General features: G+C 40.5%; 1 protein-coding gene across 1 annotated transcript in view; it reads right to left on the reverse strand.

Moving 5' to 3' along the window:
- The window catches only part of LOC135205207 (TRMT1-like protein), an 84,850-nt gene that overhangs the window by 7,860 nt on the left and 53,984 nt on the right, over nucleotides 1-23,006 (reverse strand). Inside the window, exons 5-6 of the mRNA XM_064235570.1 lie at nucleotides 20,893-21,065; nucleotides 712-976 (exon numbers count right to left, since the gene is read on the reverse strand). Of these exons, the coding sequence (XP_064091640.1) occupies nucleotides 712-976; nucleotides 20,893-21,065 (438 nt within the window). The remainder of the gene's footprint in view (nucleotides 1-711; nucleotides 977-20,892; nucleotides 21,066-23,006) is intronic.

Raw genomic sequence — 23,006 nt, forward strand, 5'->3', positions numbered from 1 at the left:
AAAAAATAATTACGGTAAAAAATTAAATTGAAATCATTGTAGAACACAACAGATTCCAGTATTGCTGTAACAGTTAATGGTGTATAAGAGGTAATATTGCACAACAACAAAGAACACAATAGCATTTGAAAAATTTCTCTACTGTACTTTCTAGGCCTTAAGGTTACAGTCAAACCAACCCCTTTTTGTGGTTTGGATTTGCAGCTGAACCTATTTACTGATTTTTCTGTGGAATGTATATCCACATTATTTGAGAAAAATTTGCCTAATAGCAGAATTTTTCATAGAGAAATATTCACAAATTACTTTCAAGACTAAATACAGTTTTCATGATAAATCTATTAATTACAGTTTTCATGATAAATCTATTAAATACAGTTTTCATGATAAATCTATTAAAACAGGCAGGTATAACAGGCATTTTTAGATGGCGTTTTTGGTGTCTGAACTATCAAAATAGGCAGTTATAAGCATTTTTAGAGGGGTGTTAAGTATTCGCACATTTTAGCTACTCGTGGGTGGTTGTGGTCCCTATCCCCCGCAAATCTCGGGGTCGACTGTATACTGAAAAATAAAGGAAAAACACTAAACGGAAATACCTTTTCCTTCTCCTTTAGCTACAAGGTTCACAGCATATAGCTTGTGACCAAGCATCACGCAAATTTCAATATGAGAGAGGGTTCACCGTTAAATTCCAATAGCCAAACATACCTTTTGGGCAATGGCGATGGAGATTAAAATAGAAGGGTGGTGATCTCAGACTCGGATGATCGAACTTCAACTTCTTCGGCAATCTCTCCCCTTCATTATCCTCCTCCATCGTGTGGTACGAGTGGTGCCCCTCCTCTTCCTCTTCCTCCTCCTCTTGGCTCATTATACTTTCGTCTACCTTCTCTGACAAAGTGTTCTCTTTGTCACCACTGCTCTGCATCTTGATACTTGGATGAGCTTCACATCTGGCTTCACTAATAATGGTCTAGAAAAGAATCATAGAAGTTCAAAAACTGAGAATTTGACTCTGAGATTTTGAAAAATTATGTCATTCTATTCCTAACTACTGAGTTTGCCATCTGTAAAATATTTTCAGCAAATTCAAATGTCAAATGTAAATTTTCAATTGTAATTTTTCTATGGTTACTTTGTTTTAATTATTTTTTTTGGCTAGTTTTGCACTGATTAACCCTTAAACGCCGACTGGACGTATTTTACGTCGACATTTTTTGTCTCTCGGGTGCCGACTGGACGTATTTTACGTCGACATACAAAAGTTTTTTTAAAAATTCGCGGAAAAATACTTTTAGGCCTACCAGCCAAAAACTCTTGAATCACGCGCCTTGGGGGATGCTGGGAGTTCACGGATCAAGGTATTGTTTTGTTTACAATCGTTACGCAGGCGCGCAAGCGCGAATTTCTTTCTTGCCGCACTAAAAAGTATCTGTGACACATCTTGGAAATTATTTCGTCACTTTGACATAATTTTTGTACCATTTTAAATTAGCCGTTACATGGAGTATTATATATGAAAATGTGCGCATTTTTATGAAGAATACAACAAAAAAATATTCATGATTGTAGCTTTTATCAGTTTTGAGATATTTTCATATAAATAACGATAAGTGCCAAAATTTCAACCTTCGGTCAACTTTGACTCTATCGAAATGGTCAAAAAACGCAATTGTAAGCTAAAACTCTAATATTTTAGTAATATTCAATCATTTACCTTCCTTTTGCAACTAATTGGAAGTCTCTAGCACAATATTTCGATTTATGGTGAATTTATGAAAAAACATTTTCCTTACGTCCGCGCGGTAACTCTTCCAAAAAAATCATACATGCGATTGTGGTAATGTTTGCACCATTTTAAATTAGCCGTTACATAAAGTTTTATATATGAAAATGTGCGCAATTTCATGCACAATACAACTAAAAACAACCCATGGTTGTAGCTTTTATCAATTTTGAAATATTTTCATATTAAAAATGATGTGACAAATTTTCAACCTTCGGTCAACTTTGACTCTACCGAAATGGTCGAAAAACGCAATTGTAAGCTAAACCGCTTATATTCTAGTAATATTCAAGCATTTACCTTCAGTTTGCAACAAATTGGAAGTCTCTGGCACAACATTTCGATTTATGGTGAATTTATGAAAAAAATAACATTTTCTTTACGTCCGCGCGGTAACTCTTCCGAAAAAAATCATACGTGCGATTGTGGTAATGTTTGCACCATTTTAAATTAGCCGTTACATAAAGTTTTATATATGAAAATGTGCGCAATTTCATGCAGAATACAACAAAATATAATTGAAGGTTGTAGCTTTTCTCATTTTTAAAATATTTGCATATAAATCACGATAAATAGAAAAAAAACCACGTTCGGTCAACTTTGACTCTACCGAAATGGTCGAAAAACGCAATTGTAAGCTAAAACTCTTACAGTCTAGTAATATTCAGTCATTTATCTTCATCTTGAAACAAATTCGAAGTCTCTAGCACAATATTTAGATTTATGGTGAATTAAAAAAAAAAATCTTTCCTTCCCTCCGCGCGCGGATTCTCCGCCACAAATCTCCGAAATGCGTATGTTCCATTCTCGGAATATTTGCTCCGTTTCATATTAGGCATTTCATAGAGTTTTATATATGAAAATGTGCGCAATTTCATGTAGAATAAAACAAAAAATATTTGAAGGTTGTAGCTTTTCTTATTTCCAAAATAATTGCATATAAAAAAATATATATATAAAAAATTCTACATTCGGTCAACTTTACCTAGTCAGATATGGTCGAAAACTGCATTTGTAAGCTAATATTCTTACAGTATAGTAATATTCAATCATTTTTCTTCATTTTGAAAGAAATTGGAAGTCTCTAGGACAATATTTAGATTTATGGTGAATTTTTGAAAAAATATTTGTTTACGTACGTGCGTTACGAATTCATGCATTATTTTGTGATAATATTTTCTCTGTGTTGCTTTTATCGTTTTACAATGTGTTATATACCAAAATGATCGCAATTTAGTGTACATTACAACGAAAAAAAAGTAACTCGTTACCTTTAACCGTTTTGCGCACAGCGCGATTTGAATACAATTATATATGAAATTTCGTTTTTGCGCTATCATATATCGCATTATTTATATATGATAATGATAATTTTTTTCATTTCTGATGGTTGCATACTAAACTTCAGCCAATGGCAAAAAAAGGAGCCAAAAATGAACTCTTAATCTTAAAAACTAAGCGCGCTGTGATTTTTTGAAAAAAATATTTTTTCCGCTTCCGCTCTCACTCTGAAACACTTCCGGCACACGGGAGACATTTTTTTTTTTTACCGCTTCGGCGTTTAAGGGTTAACATAGTATTATAATCAAGTACAAGCAGTCCCCAGGTTAAGGTGTTCCTACTTTACGGTGCTTGGTTCACAGGTCCGATAACCTGATTTTAGGGTGCCATTGGCTATCTTACGACGCCATAAGCGATTTTATGGCGCCGTAACCGGTTTTATGATGCTGTAAGCCATTTATTCCAATTATTATTATTATATTCAGGTTTACAGCTTTTTTTTTTTTTTGTCGAGAACAAAACCTCCAGCATAAACCAGGGACTGCCTGTATGGGTATTCAGCTTCAAAATTATACATGAAAAACAAATTCACATTAAGTAATATGTAAAATGAAAATATTCATTTTACATATGATTTATTGCACAGATTTCAAGACCTCTCAAAACCTCGGAGGGTTAAATTCAAAAGCTCCCATATTTCTAGATAAGCACGGTGAACTTTTTACAAAACTTGGAAATATAAAAGAAGTTAAATTTATGTTCTCTTGATTACAAAAAAAACTTATTTATATAACACAAAAGTACAGTTATCCTAACCACTTAATAAGTACATCAGCATACTTCCACTGAAACATGATATTGTTATGTTACAATAAAGTTTCATACATACTTACCTGGCAGATATATACATAGCTAAGACTCCGTCGTCCCCGACAGAAATTCAAATTTCGCGCCACTCGCTACAGGTAGGTCAGGTGATCTACCGGCCTGCCCTGGGCGGCAGGACTAGGAACCATCCCCGTTTTCTATCATATTTTCTCTCTTCCACCTGTCTCCTGCGGGGAGGCTGGGTGGGCCTTTAATTGTATATATCTGCCAGGTAAGTATGTATGAAACTTTATTGTAACATAACAATATCATTTTCATACAATCAACTTACCTGTCAGATATATACATAGCTGATTGGCACCTTCGGTGAGGTAAGAGACAGCTACTATATGGAATAGACAGGTAAACAACATATGTTGTAGGTATAAATAAAACCTTGGTTCCTACCTGATAGGTGGTAGACTTCGTGGGTGTTTGCCCAGTAGTCTGCATCACCTCAAGAAACTTTAGCGAGATATATGATCTATGGCCAAGAGTTCTTGTGGGTCTGCCGATGGGGTCTTATCCGCTTACTCGGCAGAGCCTGAAAGGACTTTGTCAATGGGTGCTGATCCACTTATATGACAATACACCTTATGAAGGAGCACACAACCAATCCCGACCACCTGATCCTAACCATATGTTAGAACTAAGGATTGTTCCGAGTTATCCCCGAACTCTTCACAACAACCGTAACTCAAAAACCACTACGCACACATACATAATTTCTAAAAAAAAATTATACTCATCTAATTAGATATGACAAGATTCTCTTACTGAACAACATAGACGGCCGCCCGTGCTAAACCAAGTCCTCCATTGTTCGAAGAGACTCCAGACCATATCTAAAAAGAAGAAAAGTATATACTTTTAAGGATTGGTGTCGGCTACCGTACCCAGAATCGTATCCGCCGATACGAAAGGACCCAGAGAAAAACACTTCTCATATGTCACACGAACGTCTTTCAAGTAATGTGATGCAAATACTGAGTTGCATCTCCAAAATGTCGTATCTATGATGTTTTTAAGCGACATATTCTTATGAAACGAGAGAGACGTCGCTACTGCTCTCACTTCATGAGCTTTAACTTTCAACAGTCGCAACTGTTCGTCAGAACAGACCTTATGCGCGTCTGTAATGACGTTCCTCACAAAGAATGCCAGAGCATTCTTGGACATCAGTCTTGTGGTCTTTTACTGCGCACCAAAGACCTTGTCTAGAGCCTCCCATCTGATGCTTTCTCTGAATGTAGAACTTTAGAGCTCTTACAGGGCATAGAGATCTTTCTGCTTCTCTTCCTACGAGACTCGATATGCCTTTGACTTCGAATGACTTAGGCCAGGGATTCGAGGGATTCTCATTCTTAGCTAAAAACAGGGTCTTAAACGAGCAAATAGCTGAGTCTCCCTTGAAACCTACTTTATCCTGCAGAGCATGTAATTCACTAACTCTCTTTGCCGTAGCTAAAGATAATAGGAATAGGCATTTTCTGGTGATGTCTCGAAACGAAGCCAGATGAGGAGGTTCGAATCTTTCAGATGAAAGAAACTTGAGAACCACATCTAGGTTCCAGTTCGGAGGGACCGGTTCCTTCGACTTTGAAGTCTCAAAGGACCTTATGAGATCGTGGAGATCTTTATTATCTGCCAGATCTAATCCTCTATTCCTGAAGACTGCCGAGAGCATACTTCTGTATCCCTTTATTGTGGATACAGGTAGATGAGATTGCTCTCTCAGGAATAGAAGGAAATCAGCAATTTCCGCTATAGAGGTAGTGGAGGAGGACAACTTCTTAGTTCTACACCACCTTCTAAAAACCTCCCACTTCGACTGATATACTTTCGTAGTGGAGGTTCTGCGTGCTCTCGCGATCGCGCTTGCAACTTCGCGAGAAAACCCTCTCGCTCTGACGAGTCTTTCGATAGTCGAAAGGCAGTCAGAGCGAGAGCGGGGAGGTTTTGATGATACCTCTTGAAGTGTGGCTGTCTGAGAAGATCCATCCTTCTTGGTAGGGATCTTGGGAAAGACCTACGATCCACTCTACCACCTCCGTGAACCAATCTTGGGCCGGCCAAAAGGGGGCTATCAATGTCATCCTCGTCTCCTTTGACGCCACAAACTTTTTTAGTACTAGTCCCAGGATTTTGAATGGAGGAAAAGCATAGACGTCTACGCGAGACCAATCTAGCAGGAAGGCGTCTACCATAAGAGCTCTTGGGTCTTCCACGACCGAGCAAAAGACTGCCAGCCTTTTGGAGATGAATGTAGCGAAGAGATCCACATGAGGTGTCCCCCACAGCGACCAGAGATCTTGACACACCTCCTTGTGTAGGGTCCACTCTGTATGAAGGACCTGGTTCCTCCTGCTGAGTCTGTCCGCCCTCACATTCTTTACTCCCTGAACGAACCTTGTCAGAAGGGAGATGTTCCTGTGAGACGTCCAAAGCAAAAGGTCTCTCGTCAGCTCGTAAAGGAACGAGGAGTGAGTCCCTCCCTGTTTTCGAATGAAGGCAAGTGCGGTGGTGTTGTCCACGTTTACTTGCACTACTTTGTTCGACACCAGAGGTTCTAGACTCTTCAAAGCCAGATGCACGGCGAAGAGCTCTTTGCAGTTTATGTGCCAAGACACCTGCGCTGGTTCCCAGGTGCCTGACACCTCCTTCGAGCCTAATGTTGCTCCCCAACCTTTCTCCGACACGTCGGAGTACAACACTAGGTCTGGGTTCTGGGTTCTTAGAGATCCCTTTGTTCTCTTTCAGAGGGGGCAACCACCATTCCAGGTGCGGTCTTATCTCCACTGGAATGGGAAAGGCGTCCGAAAGTTGTCCAGTTTTCCAACTCCAAGACTTCTTGAGGAAGAATTGAAGCGGACGTAAATGAAGTCTTCCTAGCGGGAAGAACTGTTCGAGCGAGGAAAGGGTCCCTAGAAGGCTCAACCATTCCCTCGCCGACGTCTGTTCCTTCCTTAAGAAGAGAGAGACTATCTGCAAACCTTTTGCGATTCTCTCTTGCGAAGGAAATACTCGAAAACCCCGAGAATCCATCTGAATCCCCAGATAGACTAAGTTCTGTCTGGGGGTCAGCTGCGACTTCTCGAGGTTCACGAGCAATCCCAACGCTTTGATCAGATCTAAAGTTAACGTCAGGTCCTCCAAGCACTGTCTCTCTGATCTGGCCCTGATGAGCCAGTCGTCCAGATACAGAGAGATATTTACTCCTTTGAGGTGAAGAAACCTCGCCACATTTTTCATCAGGCTTGTGAAGACCTGAGGAGCTGTGGACAGGCCGAAACACAAGGCTCTGAACTGAAAGATCCTTCTCCCCGTCATGAAACGGAGGTACTTCTTCGATGAAGGGTGGATCGGGACGTGAAAATAGGCGTCCTGGAGATCTAGAGACACCATCCAATCTCCTTGTCGCAATGACGCAAGGACTGAGGCAGAAGTCTCCATCGAGAACTTCTCCTTCCGAACAAATTTGTTCAGAGAGCTGACGTCTAGTACTGGTCTCCAGCCTCCCGAGACCTTCGCAACCAGAAAAAGGCGATTGTAAAACCCCGGGGAGTTTTGATCCAGTACTAGTTCTATCGCTCTCTTGTCCCACATTTGTTCAACCATCGATCGAAGAGTATCCCTCAGCACAGGATCCTTGTACTTGGCTGTTAGTTCCCGTGGTATTGACGTTAGGGGAGGAGTGTTCAGGAAAGGGATACGATATCCCTTCCTTATTACAGACAACGATGACGCGTCTGCGTTTATAAGTGTCCAGGCCTCCACAAATCCCAGGAGCCTGGCACCTACTGGTGCTTGGAGGAGAGAAGCATCACTTTCCCTTTTTAAAGGGACGAAAGGCAGACCTACCTCTCTTCTCAGGAGCCTTCCTTCTTGCGGGAGGTCTGGAGGTAGGGCCACCTCGAAAGGGCTGAACCGATGTACTCGGTCCTTTCTTGTCAGGTGTAGAAGCAGGCTTCTTCTTCCTTGCTGACTGCGTCAGAAGGTCCTGAGTCGCCTTCTCAGTTAATGAACGAGAAATGTCCTTCACCAACTGAGAAGGGAACAAAAAGTCAGACAAAGGCGAATACAGCAGCGCTGCCCTCTGAGCGTGGGAGACTGCCTTGGTTAAAAAGGCACTATATACCGTCCTCTTTTTTAGAAGACCTGCTCCAAACAAAGAGGAGATCTCAAACGAGCCATCCTGCACCGCTTTGTCTATACAAGACAATATGCACAAAAGGACTTCTGGTTCGATTCCTTCACAATCATGGGCTTTCTTGGACATCACCCCAAGGGACCAATCTAAGAAGTTGAAAACTTCCAATACATGAAAGTCCCTTAAGGAGATGGTCCAGTTCAGAAATGCCCCAAGTAATACGTGCCGAGTTCAGACCTTGTCGACGTGAAGCGTCAACTAAGGTCGAAAAGTCCGCTTCTGACGTAGACGGAAGAGCAATACCCATATTCTCTCCCATCTGATACTAAATGCCTCTTTTACCAGCTAGTCTCGCTGGAGGCATGCAGAAGACCGTTCTGACTAAGTCCTTCTTAGACTTCATCCAAGAGTCTAAGGACTGAAGAGCCCTCTTCATTGAAATGGCGGGCTTCATTCTGAGAAAAGACAAAGACTTCTTCGTCTTAGCACTCGAAAACAGAGAGCGCGGAGAAGGAGGAGCGGCAGGAGTCAAGTCGTCTCCATACTCCTCTAGAAGCAAGGCAGTCAAAACTTTATAGTTCGACAGTCCTTCTCTTCCTTGATATTCTTCGTCCGAGTTTACTTCTAACTCGGGATCTAAATGAGTCTCCGCTCCCAACTCCGTACGTTCTTCCTCTGGAGGAGACAAACTCCTAATAGGAGAGGGGCTAAGGGAATGATATTCCTTCCTCTTCCCCACTTTAATAGCCCTGGAAGGCGCCAAAAGCTCAGGCTTCTCTCCATAAATAGAAGACGCTTCCCGCTTGGATGACGCTTCTCGTCCGCCAAGCGTCCTGGCTGACGCCTCCCGCTTACGTGGCTGCTGACGTCCGGATGACGCCTCGTGCCTGGAAGACGCTCCGCTCTCAAAAGGCGTCCTAACTGGCGCCAAAATATTGGTTGGAGCTTCGCGTCTACAATCAGCTTTCAAAGACGCTTCATGCCTAAAAGACGTCTCACGTCTCTCTGGCGTTACGTGTCTTCCGTAAGCTCCCGATCTCGCTCTCGAACCCGAAGCTTCTGCGATATGTTTAGAAGCTTAACGTTTGCATGACGCTTCTTGCTTAGCAGGGGAGAGAGGACGATACTTCTTGATTGGAAGCGCAACGTCCTTCCTACGAGGCGCTAAAACTCCCACCAAAGAGGCCAGTTGTTCTTGTACTGCCATGATAATCTTCCTTGAAGCTTCTCCCACGTCAACTGCATGACGCCTTTCGTCATCAATCGGGGGAGAAGTAGGAAAGGGTTCTTCTGCGTCCTCGTCGGGTGACGCTGACGCCACCTTCGCCTTCTTAATAGAAGAGGGAGCGTCATCTGAGAAACGCTCTGGGCTCGAATCAATTTCGGGTTCTTTCAAATGCCGTTTCAGAGGCCTCGATAAATCCGACTCCTTCCACCCTCGTTTAGGTGAGGGAGAGGGAGAGGATGAGAAACACTCACGAAGGACGCTTTTTCTAAAGCGCCCTTGAGCAGCCTGCCACGAAACAGAGCTTGCTGAAGGGACGTCTGACCGTTGGGGATTCCCCACGACCTCCTTAAGGCTTTCGACTTTCCTTCTCCTCTGGGCATGGGAGCTTGGAAGAGGTCTAGGCCTGGGAGCGTCGCAGGGACGATCAAACGCCCCCTCCACAACACTGGGAGAACTCACTTCACTGTAATGCTCACTTTCACTAGCCTTACCTTGTAAGTCCGCCATTTTGGACTTCATGTCTCGAATAGTAGCTTTCAGATCGGCGATTTCCGAGGCCGATTCCGAAAGTACACTTTGTGAATTAGACACATAGGGAGAATCTAAATCATTAGGATTAGAATAAGTATCAATAAAAGGCTCAATAGGCCTTGAACTCACACCTTTCAGACGTCTAACCCTATCCCTCTCTAACTTCTTCAAATAAGAAGTTAAAGTCTTCCACTCTTCTGCATTTAATCCCTCGCATTCATGACAAGTATTAGTAGCAGAACACTGAAACCCCCTACATTTACGACATACAGTGTGAGGATCAACCGAAGCTTTCGGTATCCTCACCCTGCAGCCTACATTCACACACATTCTCACACTCACATTTGAATCAGACATACTGAGAAAAATCCATAAAAGCAATTCCAAAAACAGTCCACAGTAGCGAATGCCAAAAACACGATCCAGATACGTCACCAAAAAGCCGATAAACGATGATCAAAGGATGAAATAAGAATCTAAGTCAGGAGGTAATAGCAACAATGTTGATACCACCGGCGACAGAGAAAATATGATAGAAAACGGGGATGGTTCCTAGTCCTGCCGCCCAGGGCAGGCCGGTAGATCACCTGACCTACCTGTAGCGAGTGGCGCGAAATTTGAATTTCTGTCGGGGATGACGGAGTCTTAGCTATGTATATATCTGACAGGTAAGTTGATTGTATGAAACAAAACATTTCTGAGCTGAATAAGAGCAAATGCAATGGAAAACTAAGATGTCTACTGATACGCTAGGTTAAATATTTTCAAACTAAGGGACTGGGATCGATTTAAGAATAAACTTTGGTTTGAGATATATGGAATGGAATATATACAGAGTTTAGGCCAAAGGGCAAGCGCAGGGACCTTTAAGGTCCTGTAAGCGCTGGAAGGAAAATTGACAGGGAGTAGCTTTGAAAGGTGTAACAGGAGTAAAACTCTTTGCAGCAGCACTATAAAATAATTGTTACGAGAAGGTGGATAGGAAGGTGGAAGAAAGAAAATAGGAACGAAAGGGAATGAAAAGAGTTGCAGCTAGGGTTCGAAAGGACGCTGCAAAGAATTTTTAGTAATGCCTACAGTGCATCCCAAAGGTACCCTGGTAAGTTGTTTGTTTTTGTATTGATGATTAAATATAAAAAAATTGTTCCCCTTGGTGGTTGTTCTATGCTCTGAGCAGGGAAAGGTAAGGTGACTAAAGCAGAAGAAGAAATGGGAAAAACTAAAATTCATTTTGGCACCTACGACAACCATCATATAGGTGAAAGAATCTTGTTGAGTAAAAGACTTGCTGCTCTCTACATTATTCAACATTTTTATAGGGGGCTTCTACAACACTACATTTGCCTACAACACTACTCCTTTAGAGTATATCAGTATTCAATCAGTTCATCTCACGCAGTGAACTGTAGGGATTACTCAAGGTTCTTTGCAGTGCCCCTTCAGCCCTTAGCGATCGAATTCAACCCATCGCTACCGTCGACTTTATTGTTTGTTTATATCTCGGAGAGCTCGCTTTTCAAGTCATCAGATGCTACATGGGGTTCTTGGTACAGTGGACAAGATTGGCAGAACAGTTTTTGGTCAAAGATATCGGGGAGAGACGATGCTTATGGGACCATAAGCATGATAGTTTTATGAAAAAGGGTCTTAAATGAAAAAATGACCAAGAGATCACCATGCGACTCAGGGAAAACTTTCCTGATTACTGATCTTAATACAGATAAGCATGCTATATCGTGAAAATCAGATTGTTATATAGCCTAGGTCTGCTCTCATTGTTTTTTTTTTATTTTTGCATTAGCAAATAATATAAACAAAAATCTTCAAAATTTTTGCAATGTTTCTCTAGCTTAATTTATAATACAGTCTGACAGTGGTTGTGTAAACAAGGTTACGAATAGCCTGTCTAGGCCAGCCCTAGCTTATTTTTTCTAGATAAAAGTTTTCACATCTTTTTAACCAGGACCGAACCCTAAGACTTTTTTTTTTAAATTCTATGCAGCATCATTAAACACATGCAAGCACGACCCACTAGTTGCTTTGTGTTATAAAGCATAGTTGTTTTATCATTCCGGGAAGTCACAGCTCAGATGGTTTGTTTATGTTTTAATGACAACCATGGTATGAAGAAAACGTGTGACAACCAGAGTACGGAATGACGTCGACTTCTTTGGAAAGTCGATGACAAACTCAGAAAAAGTCGACGGAAATTTTGCTAGTGTGACAGCGCCTTTAGAGGTCTCCAGAGACTTAATAAGATCTAAGACGTCTGGATTGGAAGACAAGCCCAATCCTCTAGGACAAAAAACTGAACCCAACATGGCTCTATAGCCCTTCATGGTGGATGTTGAGTCTCCTCGCTGATCTTAACTGCAATAATATTTGGGTCACAGAGTTCTGAGAAGAGGAGACATTGGTGCTCCTGCACCACTCTCTGAAGTTCCTCCACTTATTATGATATACATTATTAGAGGATTACATTCTGCATTTAGCGACTGCTTCTGCAGCCACTTTAGAAAATCCTTTCTTTCTAAGGTGTTTTTTGACAGTTTGAAGCCTGTCAGGGCCAGAGACGACAGACCTTGGTGGAACCTCTAGAAGTGTGATTGTATGAGCAGCTCTTTTGAGGAAGCACCTTCAGGAGATCCACTTGGTGGTCGATGACATCAGGAAACCATTCCTTCAACAGCTAGAAAGGTGCTATCAGAATTTGAGAGACATTCTGGTGAGACAAAAACTTATTTAACACCTGTCTTATCAAACTGAATGGGGGGAAAGGCATACAGATACTTGTTCGACCAGTCCAGGAGAAAGGCATCTACTGACCAGGCTTGGGATCTGGTACTGGTGAACAACACAGAGGAAGACAATGGTTCTGAGACGTGGCGAATAGGTCTATCATTGATTTTCCCCAAATCTTCCACAGATCTAAGCAGACCATTGGATCCACAATCCATTATGTCTAGAAGACTTGTCCCTAACGGCTTAGCTCATCTGCTAAAACATTGATTCTTCCTTGGACGAACCTGGTAATTATTCTGGTATCGTTCTAGTCTGCCCATAAGAGAAGATCTCTCGCTGCCTCATACAGGGAGAAAGACAGTCCCTCCTTGCTTCATTATGTTAAGAAGAGTGCTGTCATGCTGTCCAAGTGGACTACAATTTCATGTTCTTTACCTCTTGAGAGAAGGACTGAAGGTCTAAATGCACAGCCTTTAGTTCTCTCACATTTATGAGAAAAGAACTTTGTTCTGGGGACCATATCCCTGATGTCTTGCTTTTCTCTAAGAGCACCCCATCCCAGATCCAATGCATCTGAGAAGTTCAGGTCAGCGCTCAACGGAAAAAGACTTTCCTTGTAAGAATCTCTCCTTTGAGTTCCACCAGAGAAGGTCCTCCTTTATCTTTCTCATCACTGGAAACATATATGAGTCTGGAAGAACTTTCCTCTTCCAGCTTGCTTTGAAAAAGACTTGACAGATCTAAGATGAAGTCTACCCAGATATACGAATTATCCCAATGACGATAGAAAACCGAGGAGGCTCATCCAAGTATTGGCTGAGCATTCTTCTAGAGAAAGAATTTACTGCACCTTCTTTAGGCAAGATTCTATTCTTTTCGGTGTTGGAAAAACCCGAAAATCTCGAGACATTATTGCTATCCCCAAATATTGAATCCTCTTAGGGGGGATCAATTGGGACTTATGGTGGTTTACTAGAATTCCTAATTCTTGTACTAACAAGGGTTTTCCTGAGGTCCTCCGTGCGCTGACTCTCCGAATGGGCTCTGAGAAGCCAATCACCCAAATACAGGGAGACTCTTATCTCTCTGTAGGTGAAGCCACTTTGCAATAGGAGCCATCACTGGTGAAAACCTGAGGACCTGTCATAAGACTGAAGCAAAAAGCCTGAAATTGACAAGTCTTTCCCTTAACACAAACCTGAGGTACTTCTTTGAAATGGGATAAATAGGAACATGGAGATACATATCCTATAGGTCTAATTTCCAATCTTGGGCAGATAGACAACAGGACTGACTGGTTTGTTTCTATTTTGAATTTTGTCTTCAAGAAAAGATGATGAGAGTGCTGACATCCAAGATGGGCCTCCAACCCCCTGATGACTTGGGGACCACAAACAGACGGTTGTAAAACCCTAGAGAATGAAGGTCCTGCACTGGCTCTATTGGCCCCTTTATTAAAAGAGACAAGTTCTTCTGCAAGCACCAAAAACCTCTCTGGTTCTTGGGAATAAGCTGTCAAACAACTAGTGTGTTGACTAAGGGAGGCATTCTCACAAAGGGGATGATATAACCACCTTATAGAACCTTCACTATCCAGGCTTCTATTCCCTTTTTCTGCCAAACTTCCCAAAATGAAAGAAGTCTGGCTCTGTCTTGGCCACAGAGGACAGTCTTCTCATTTGCCAGAGAAACCTTTAGCAAAGGTTATCTTGACTGCTTTTGAGGCAAAATGAATACTACTTCCTCTGAAACAGGAAAAAGATCTCGGTCTGGACTGAAAGGGCTGCGGCCTCGAAGGAAGAGACTGCTTTGTACTTACAGCATGAGTCTCCTTTGGTCTCTTGGTGGACTGAGCAAGAAGATCCTGAGTGCTTTTCTTCTGCAACTCAGAAGCTATGTCAAGGACTGTTGATTGGGGAAACAGGTGCTTTTTATCCAACGGCGAATACGAAAATGCCGATCTTTGATCCTCCATAACTCCCTTACAGGTGTACAAGTACCAGAGCTACCTCTTCTTTAGAGTGCCTAGTGTATAAAGGGAAGCTAGCTCATGTGAGCCGTCTGTGATTTCCAAAAACACAAGATAACACTTCTAACTAGTCCGATGAAAAGCGCCAAGGCACCCATTGCTCAATCAAGAAAGTTCATGGCATCAAACACCTTAAGAGATATTCTTGAGGAGATGCGCTCGTTCTGAGGCCAAAAACTAAATTTTGGCCAACAAGAAAGCAGAATGTCTCCTTGGGAAGAAACAGATTCCCAAGGAAGGCGGCTCTCTAATGACATACGAGAGATACCTTCATCTCAATATCCTAGAGGGAGAGGGAATAAAACTGAAAGAAATTCTGCTTGATCCCACTTTTCTGCTACCCAAGCTTCTATGTCCTAGAATGCTTTCTTTGCCAAGAGGAAAGCACCAGTTTCGGTAAGCTGGAGGAAACTTAACCCTCTTACGCCGAATGGACGTATTAAACGTCGATTCAAAATGTCTCCCGTATGCCGAATGGACGTATCATACGTCGACTCAAAAAAGTTTTTTTAAAAATTTGCGGAAAAATACTTATAGGCCTACCAGCCGAAAACTTTTGAATCACGCGCCTTGGGGGATGCTGGGAGTCCACGGATCAAGGCGTTGTTTTGTTTACAATTGCTACGTAGGCGCGCAAGCGCGAATTTCTTTCTTAACGCACTAAAAAGTATCAGTGACACATCTCAAAAATTATTTCGTCACTTTGACATAATTTTTGCACCATTTTAAATTATCTTTTACATGAAGTATTATATATAAAAATGTGCACAATTTCATGTAAACTACAACAAAAAATACTCATGATTGTAGCTTTTATCAGTTTTGAAATATTTTCATATAAATAACGATAAGTGCCAAAATTTCAACCTTCGGTCAACTTTGACTCTACCGAAATGGTTGAGAAACGTAATTGTAAGCTAAAACTCTTATATTATAGTAATATTCAATCATTTGCCTTCATTTTGCAACAAATTGGACGTCTCTAGCACAATATTTCGATTTATGGTGAATTTATGAAAAAACTTTTTCCTTACGTTTGCGCTGTAACTCTTCCGATAAATTTTTTCGTGCGATTGTCCTAATGTTTGCACCATTTTAAATTTGCTGTTACATAAAGTTTTATATATGGAAATGTGCGCAATTTCATGCATAATACAACTAAAAACAACCCATGGTTGTAGCTTTTATCAGTTTTGAAATATTTTCATATAAATAACGTTAAGTGCAAAAATTTTCAACTTTCGGTCAACTTTGACTCTACCGAAATGGTCGAAAAACGCAATTGTAAGCTAAAACTCTTATATTCTAGTAATATTCAATCATTTACCTTCATTTTGCAATGACTTGGAAGTCTCTAGCACAATATCTTGATTTATGGTGAATTTATGAAAAAAAAAAAAAAAAAAAATTTCCTTACGTCCGCGCGGTAACTCTTCCGAAAAAATCAGAATTTTTTTGTGCGATTGTCGAAATGTTTGCACCATTTAAAATTAGCTGTTACATAAAGTTTTATATATGAAAATGTGTGCAATTTCATGTAGAATACAACTAAAAATGATTGAAGGTTGTAGCTTTTCTCTTTTTTCGAAATATTTGCATATAAATCACGATAAATAGAAAAAAACCACGTTCGGTCAAATTTGACTCTACCGAAATAGTTGAAAAACGCAATTGTAAGCTAAAACTCTTACGGCCTAGTAATATTCAGTCATTTATCTTCATTTTGAAACAAATTTGAAGTCTCTAGAACAATATTTAGATTTATGGTGAATTTTTGAAAAATATATTTAACTTCCCTCCGAGCGCAGATTCGCGGCCGCAAGTCTCCGAAATGCGTACATCGCATTATCCTAATATTTGCTCCTTTTCATATTAGCCGTTTTATAGAGTTTCATATATCAAAAACTGCGCAAATTCATGAAGAATACAATAAAAAAAATTGAAGGTTGTAGCTTTTCCCATCTCCGAAATATGAGCATATAAAAAATATTTATATAAAAATTTCGACATTCAGTCAAATTTGACTCATCCGAAATGGTAGAAATCTGCAATTCTAATCTAAAACTCTTACAGTATCGTAATATTCAATCATTTGTCTTCATTTTGAAATAAATTGGAAGTCTCTTGAACAATATTAAGATTTACGGTAAATTTTTGAAAATAACATTTTTTTACGTCCGCGCGTTACGAATTCGTACATCATTTTGTGATAATATTTTTCCGGTGTTGCTTTTATTGTTTTACAATGTATTATATATCAAAATGATTGCAATTTAGTGTACAATACAACGAAAAAAAGTAACTCGTTAGCTTTGACCATTTTTTGCACAGCGTGATTTGAATACAATTATGTATGAATTATTTTTTTTTCGCTACCATATAGTATCGCATTAGTATTTACATATGATAATGATATTATTTTTCATTTCTGATGGTTGCATACTAAACTTCAGGCAATAACAAAAAAATGAGCCAAAAATGAACTCTTAATCTTCAAAACTAAGCGCGGTGATTTTTTGAAAAAATTATTTTTTCCGCTTCCGCGCTCACTCTAAACCGGCCCCGGCATACGGGAGAGGTTTTGATTTTTAGGGCTTCGGCGTAAGAGGGTTAAGAAGGCATATCCAGCACTAAAGATGATGTGGGTGATGAGGGAGTTGTAGGCAAAAAGAAGGCAGGATAAGAAGCCAAAAGGAACTTCATTAAGGCAACATATGCTGAAAAGGCAGCCTGATCCGTATCTGCAACCAGAGGAGCATGGGGAGTCGGAGCTACAATGGGCGTCCGAGGAAGCACTGCGCCTAAGGGTGCTTGAAATGTCCTAGCCACTACTGGCGCTTGAGTCAAAGCGGGCACTTGAGGTGTCGAGGGAACATTAATAAGTAAAGCCAATATGCTATCCAGTTTCAGCTGAATAGGGTCCACATCGGTTGAAATGGTGGGAGCTACCGGAGGAGAAGCAGCCGATGGGTACTCGGGCACCACTGCGCCTTGCTGTGACTCCCCACAAGTGGGCACTACCTGGGGCTTGTTGATAGTAGTAGAGGGTTCTGGTGCCAATGGGCACTTGACCGTTTCCGACAGTGCGGGCACCTTGAAAGTTGCTGGCGCTGGGGGAGCACCCCCTTCTGAGATGCAATCAGAAGAAAATTGCTCCAGACTGTCCCAATGGCTGCAAGATGGGCACAGTACTCTAGACCTCTTCACAAGAACCACAGGAGGTGCCGCTACATCCATGGAGGCCCTCTTGAGAGGACAAGATTTACTGCTAGTGCGCCACTGACGACAACAAGGAAAGGAGTCTTCGGAACTGGACAACTTATGCCCTTCCATAGAGAGCTGGGATACTACAACAGGTTGAACTGAGGGGGCGACGGCTCGTGGGCAGATCCCATCAACCTCCCTTGGGCTACAAGTTTGACTCGTCCCATGTACTGAGGAGTATGCCAGTGACCTTTACCTAGGAGAGTTGAAGGGAGAAAAAGCTACTTCTTCCACTAACCCTGAACTGTCACTTTTTGCCTAGTCCATCATGATTTTCACTGATGAACCAAACTCCTCCATTGTCTGAACCAACAGTGGAAAGCTTTTTTTCAAGCTTTTCTTCTGGACAGGTGATAGGGTATGAGAGCCTGAAACTTAAGAAGGTGGTAAAACAAGAGAACTGGGAACTGGGACTAGAGAAATAACAGGAACATTTCAATCCAATGATCCCTGACTAGCTGATTTTGAACTAGCTCTAGCTATAGCCTCTCTCTTACTATCTCTATCCAATTTTCTTAAATGAGATTCTAAGTTCTTCCATGTTCTCTCATCCCATTCTACACACTCATTATATCTTAAATATACAGGACATACTTGTCCACAAGAAGACGAACCCAAAGTATGTGAATCGTAAGACACTTTAGTCAATCTAGTCTTACAACCATTTGCACAATTCCTAATGTTAGCAACACTTGAGTACGACATGTTGTGAGTAGAAAGACAAGTCTGTAATCCACGTAAAAAACTATCTAGTTCTTTAAGTAACAAGAACATAAATCTAAATATATAGCTCCAAATTGGCCAACACACAATGCAAATAATACTTCATCAAATGCTGATAAGCGAAAGGAAAAGTCAAGAATTTCAGAATTAACTGCAGCTGACAACCAGTCTGTACCCATCAGCAGGCAGAAATAAACTGAGCTCTTTGCCAAGTGGTTCCTCTCTTTCCCCGAAAGTGGGTGGGGTCATTGTTACCTAGTCACAACAAAACAGAAAATCAGCGTGACCTACAAATTTTGGAATTTAACCCGGGCCAGTGAAACTCTTAGTTATACAATTACATATTGGGTAAGTCCCATAATCAAAAATATACATGTACCATAAAAATTCTCTCATCTCAGTAAAAGAGAGAGAGATAGAGAGATAGAGACTAAGAATATCTTATTTTAACCAGATCACCGAACTGATTAACAGCTCTCCAAGGGCTGGCCTGAAGGATTAGATATTTTTACATGGCTAGAAACCAATTAGTTACTACTTAGCATTATGTCAAGAAATTAATTTAAAATTACCAGAAATAATGCCTCAGATTTCACATTGGCAGACCAGGGTGCAAACTCGGTCTATCAAATCGGTAGGCGAGCACGCAAACCACTCGTTCAATGAGGAACTTGAGAGAGAGAGAATCATTATTTTTATTGTTTAATGTCATCTAATTTACAGATAAAAGCTTGAAATTTATGTCTTAAAAAAAAAATATTACATAAAAAATTAAACAAACACTTTTGCAGGGTTTCTCAAGGATTCACAAATGTTCGTGTGTCTGTGAAAAACTCATGTTTGACAGTTAGTTTGTGCATCTGTGAATTTCCGAAACTTGACTTGCGCAAAATTGGGGTATTACTTCTAGTATATGTCCTTACTGTTAAGAAGGCTAGACTGTACGACTATATTCAATTTCTCGAAAAAATTGCAACAGAAAATACTACAAGCAAACAGGTGGACACCTTTCTGTTTGCTTGGAAGAACATAATCATGATTGTACAACAGGATCCATAAAAAGTATGGCAGCAACACAGCGCATATTTAGAGCACAGAATAGATTGATTCAATACTGATATACTTTACGAAAGTGGTGCTATAGGCAAACAGTGGGTTGTAGAAGGCAGAGCTTGAGTGCCACAAATTTAATGAATACTTTTGAGAACAACAAGTCTTTTACTCTAAAAAATTCTTTCACTGGTAAGATGTTTGTTTGTATGGTGTTTTTACGTTGCATGGAACCAGTGGTTATTCAGCAACGGGACCAACGGCTTAATGTAACTTCCAAACCACGCTGAGAGTGAACTTCTATCAGCAGAAATACACATCCCTAATGCCTCAATCACACTCACTGGCAAGATGGATTTGCAGCTGCCAAGATAATTGTTTTCTACTGCTCCTCCTCACTTTTGTTCCCTCCTCTGCACAGGCACCAAAAGACCACAAAATTACTTCACAAACCATCAGACAATTGCTATGATCAACAATTTTCAATACCTAGTAATCAACATGGCAAACAACACAACCATGCAAGCATCCACTCAACTACAACAATCTTGGAGAAGCTCCAATAAATTAAACTTTTCTTATTTTTTCTAAACAAGTTTTCTCAAATTCATAAAAAAATCTCTGGTTTACTTAGGCAATAGCTTCCTTTACCATAAAATTGTGGATTTTTTTCACACAATCCGAGATCACTTTATTTCTGCCTTTACCAACAGAATTTTACCTGCTGGTCTATACCAAAGATAAAATCTGTTACCTTGGTTAGTTTAAGATGCTTATGTATCATTACTGACAGATGTTACTGAACTCTGAGTAGCCTTTATGACAAAGATGCTAAAACTGTCCTAGAGACTAATGTGATAACTTTGAGCATCTTTCTGCCTTTCCACTACATATTGCCTAATCATGCATGGAATCATTAGTCTTTTCTCTACATTCACATTTACCATTAGATAAGAACAGAATTTGCTTGTCTAAAACACTATAAATTTAGTTTGGGTGTTCATTAAGAAAAATGAGAATGGATGAGACATATCTCAATTCTTAAAATCTACTGTTTCTAAAAATATATGAAAGATAACAATACATTTTTGGGTAATGTGATATGTGGGTTGTACGAAATAGAGGTATTATATTAAGAAAATATATATAGTTCAAAAACTAATATAGCAGAAATACGTAGATCTAAAACAAAGTATATGTTCGTAAGAAAAATTCATAACTATATTAAATTGTCTCACCTGCAATAAAGTAATGACCTTATGGGGAAGCTGAAATTTGTTGGCATGTTTAAGCATGGCTTGACAAAATAAGGAGTCAAACAGCTCATCACACCACACAGGACCCAGCTCCACAGCCAATTTTCCTGTGCTTTTACTTCGACAGTCGCATGACAACAATGAATAGGGCTGTTCTGAAATAGAGCATCAAAACAAATATTGTAGCACAACAAAATTAAGTACACACTTCTTTGTGATTTTGGTTATACTGTACCACTTACAACTACTACAGATGTCATATGAACAAGCACAACCTTTACTATGAATGAAAAGTTCGCGCCACTGTGAATTTGTGTAACTCGAATTGTGTTAGATTGAGGTATTACTGTATACCCAAATCCAGTTACTGTAGTACTTTAGCTGGGAACTGAATTTGACTAAGCAGACTAGAAGTGAGTGGTAACTGAAGGAGGAGGAAGAACAACATATTTATTATGAAATACAGTAATCTTTTATTTTGTAAATTTCCAAAGAACACAAAACTTATTTTATTCATGCATTGGCTGCTTCGAATGGAGATGAATGCTCCTGGATACTTCAGTCGTTAATGTTATCTCCATAAGGCTAGTAATGGATCCTATCATTATTATATCAATGGTACTTGCAATATGATATTGTTATGATACAATAAAGTTTCATACATACTTACCTGGCAGATATATACATAGCTATCGACTCCGTCGTCCCCGACAGAAATTCAAATTTCGCGGCACTCGCTACAGGTAGGTCAGGTGATCTACCGCCCTGCTCTGGGTGGCAGGACTAGGAACCATTCCCGTTTTCTAATCAGATTCTCTCTTCCAACTGTCTCCTGCGGGGAGGCTGGGTGGGTCTTCAATTGTATATATCTGCCAGGTAAGTATGTATGAAACTTTATTGTATCATAACAATATCATTTTCATACATTCAACTTACCTGTCAGATATATACATAGCTGATTGACACCCTTTGGTGGAGGGCAAGAGACAGCTAACTACTGACTAGACAGGTAAACAACATATGTTGTAGGTATTTATAGACCTTGGTTCCTACCTTATCAGGTGGAAGACTTCGTGACTGCTGTCTAGGAGTCTGCTTCACCTCAAGAGCCTTAGCGAGATAGTGATCTGTGGCCAAGAGTTCTTGTGGATCTGTCGATGGGGTATCATCCACTTACTAGACAGAAACCTAACTGGCATTTGTCAATGGGAGCACATCCGCTTATATGACAACACGCCTTTATTTAAGGAGCACACAACCGATCCCGATCACCCGAACCTAACACCCGTGTTAGTTCTAAGATTGCCAAGAGCTATCCCCAAACTCTTAGCAAACAACCACAAACTCAATAACCACACATACAATAATACAAAAAAAAAAATTTTTGTACCCCTCTAAAAGTCAGCTGTCACTTGATCTCCTAGTGAAGAGAAGTGAAGGTCGCCTGTGCGACACCTGACACTTACATGCACAGGAAACTCAAGAACACATCCAACAAGAGGGTTACATACATTATTAAGGATCGGTGCTAGCTCCCTTACCCAGAACCGTCTGTGCTGACACAAACGGACCTAGAGAAAAACATTTCTCATACGTAAACTCGCACATCTTTTAAATAATGAGATGCAAACACAGAGTTGCATCTCCAATAAGTTGCATCCAAAATGTTTTTAAGTGACATATTTCTTTGGAACGCAACAGAGGTTGCGATTGCCCTAACTTCGTGGGCTCTCACTCTTAAAAGATTAAAAGAATCATCTGGACAATTCTTATGAGCTTCCGTAATAACACTTCTAACAAAGAAGGCTAAGAGTTCTTGGACATTGCTCTCTTGGGGTCTTTTACTGAGCACCAAAGACCTTTTTGCGAACCCCCCAACTGCTTCTTCCTGTCCAGATAGAATTTAAGAGCTCTAACTGGGCAAAGGGATCTTTCTGCCTCTCTGCCCACCAAACTAGAAAGTCCTTTTACCTCGAAGCTCCTGGGCCAGGATTTGAAGGGTGGGTTTTTCATTTTTGGCAAGAAAGAGAGACTGGAATGAACAAATTGCAGTCTCCTTTGAAGCCGACTCGTGATTCAAGGGCGTGCAACTCACT

This window comes from Macrobrachium nipponense, chromosome 49, assembly GCF_015104395.2.
Source record: "Macrobrachium nipponense isolate FS-2020 chromosome 49, ASM1510439v2, whole genome shotgun sequence".
Taxonomy (NCBI): domain Eukaryota; kingdom Metazoa; phylum Arthropoda; class Malacostraca; order Decapoda; family Palaemonidae; genus Macrobrachium; species Macrobrachium nipponense.